The 2,765-nt window shown below is 42.6% G+C and overlaps 1 protein-coding gene across 1 annotated transcript; it reads right to left on the reverse strand.

Annotated features, from left to right (window-relative positions):
• Positions 1 to 333: 333 nt before the first annotated feature.
• On the reverse strand, positions 334 to 2,106 carry LOC140160005 (uncharacterized). Its single transcript, XM_072183272.1, has one exon. It carries the CDS (start codon positions 2,104 to 2,106, stop codon positions 334 to 336), a length of 1,773 nt encoding a protein of 590 aa, XP_072039373.1.
• Between the last annotated feature and the right edge of the window lie 659 nt (positions 2,107 to 2,765).

The raw sequence follows: 2,765 nt of genomic DNA on the forward strand, positions 1-2,765 counted from the left end.
GGAATGAAACCGGTTGATGCTATCAAGAAGAAAAGATTGAAACGATGTCTTCAGCTCCACAGAAGTTGAAAAATGAGATTGAAATTCCAGGTAACGTGAGATTGAGGTATTTGTACGCTCCCGGAGAGTTGGAGGGAGGTGAGAGAAGACGTGCAACCGATCCCATTTGGTCTCTGGAAACTTACACGGTTGATAGTATCGTGAGAACACCGGGTGATCCAATTTTGTACTATTTGAGTGAAGGTGCACCAAAAGAGCGTTTGTTAGACAGGAGCTTATGATAGTACCCGAGGGTACACAGTTGCCACCGACAGAGTTTTGAAGTAAAATTTCTTATTCAAGTTTTACGGCGTAGTGTCCGTATGCATGTGTGTGAATTTTGTCCTCAAGTATGCTTCTCTTATCATCTTTGGAATCGAGCGCGACTTTGTTAACGGTTTCAGTGTACACCTCGTGCTTGTAACTCCTAATCACATTCATCGTTCTCGTCTGAGGTTTCTCATCGAAGAGACAGCGTTTGTAGTCGTCGAAGGTAATCTTTCTTTCGACGACCGCTTTCTTTACTCCTTTGCACCTCTTTTCCTCGTTTCCCTCGTGCATTTTAAAAGAGTACAACTTTGCTCTCAGTCCAGCAAATTCCACTATCTGCTTTCCTCCGGCTTCGTCCTTGAACATGCCGGGAACTTTTTTGTTCTTTCCAGTCGGAATTCCCGACGGATGATCAGCTGGGTAGTTGGAAGTGTCAAAGTAGCGGTCCACGTCTTGAGCGATGTCCTCGTAGAAATCTTCGGTCTCGATTTCATAAAGTAGCGAGTCTGTATCTGTCATACAGAGCTTCGCTTTGTTTCCGTACTTTTTCTTGATGTAATTGTAGTGAAAGTCGTACATCATTGTCTTTGAGATATCCAGGATACTCATTCCGAGATATATCGGCTTGTTGAAGTACAGTTTGATTTTCTTCATGTGAACCGCTATAAGATTTTCATCAAAGATTGTGCATCGCTCGTAGTTGGGTTTCGCGGCTAATTTGATGGCTTTGTGTTCCGAATTCACAAGATGGATATTGACGCGATTTCTGATGTTTTCCATAGTTTTGCCAAAAACCGCGTTATTCATCAGTTTGAAAAAATCCTTTTCAAACTCCGAGTTTGCATTTTTGCGAAGCTCGGTATTCAGATCGATGTACTTTTTCATAAAGGGACTCTCATTAAATGTGATTCCTCTGTGAATCTTGGTTAATTTGAGTCCAAGGTCTAGACATTGTTTCAAAGCCGTGTGGTGAATGACGTACTTTTCCTTATCTCCAAGATTTGGAATGAGTTTTTCCACCCTGTTTACGGTGACTCTCTCAGGAGCTAGGGGATAGTCGTTATGGAGGTCGTGTAGCTTCTTAGGGTATTCCAGATCCACTTCAAGAATGCATGGGATTTCATCCCAAGAGTCTAGCTGTTTCGGAGTCATCCACTTAAAACCTCCGGTTGGCAATGGTTGACTCATCGCCCAGCCATAAAGGTTATTATTGTCGAGGTATTGGATATACTTGGAGGGCTTGCTCGGATCGTAATCGGATCCCATGTATTTGTTATTTGCTTCTGAATATCTGGTTGATATCATGGAAACCCCACCTCTGATCCCTTTTTCGATCATCATAGCCATGTCATAATCCACGAGGAGTTCCAATTTTACACCCGTCGTTTTCAGCATGGCGTCGTAGGAAAGTCCAGGAGCTGTGTAGTACCAACAAGGATCTAATTTGTATTTTTTCAAGCATACTTTCCTAAAACTCTCAAAAACATCCGCTAGAAGAAGAACGTCCGACTTGAGATACAGATCGTGGTACTCCCTCATGGTTTTCATCTCGAAGGTATGCCAGACATTCTGTGCGTGCTGATAGTCCTCGTCGGAAATTTCCGATTCGTTGAGCTTGGAATAGAAAGCTTGCTTGGAAGGGAGACTAGTTTCCTGAAGTTTCTCGAGAGAGTTAACGTGATCATAGGGGTATGCACCTTTTCTGAAGAGCAGCTGAAGTTGTTCATCCTGATAAAATTTCGGTAATTCAGAAAACTCATCCAAATTTCCGACGAGTTTGCCAAGTCCAGCAGCCATAAATTTGAAGCTGTCGATAAATCTGAGATCACGCTTGACATCGACTTCTTTTCCTTCCTTATTGGTAAAGGTGTCAACCAATATCTTCTTGGTGAATGAGATGTACTTCTCTTCGTTGGAAGGAATACAGTCGATCTCTCCTCGGTCTTGCCAAGATTCTTGATGAACAGATGAGCGTCATATCCGGCTAGATTATGGAAAATCACGGGAAAGAAATTTGGTTTCCTATATTTCATATTGCAGATATTGTGGGCAGCTCCTCTAAAGGTTCCCTTATAGTGACAGTGGTCTCTGACGTTGTAATTATCTTTATCATCGGGAGTCAGTGGATCCTTACAGATGTGGCAGTGGGTGGATTTTTTGTTGATCTCTCGCTCTTGCTCCCCGAAGATCATCTCCTTTTGGAACTTGAATTGTTGATGGATCTCTTTGATGTTTTGCTCTAGAGTTTCCACAAAAATCTGAGCCACATCTTGGTCCTCGGATTCCTTGGTGAAGATCACTGGTTCTTGAGTGTACACCGAGTCATCGAAACACTTGATATAATAGCAAAAGCCCGATGGTTCGTGCTTTTGGTATTTCGTCGTCTTCTGAGAAACTTCCGGTTGACAAGTTTGATTCGGTTTTGGAAAAGATTCAAAATCGGCGTACACGACAAA

The sequence above is a fragment of the Amphiura filiformis genome, chromosome 9 (genome assembly GCF_039555335.1).
Source record: "Amphiura filiformis chromosome 9, Afil_fr2py, whole genome shotgun sequence".
NCBI lineage: Eukaryota > Metazoa > Echinodermata > Ophiuroidea > Amphilepidida > Amphiuridae > Amphiura > Amphiura filiformis.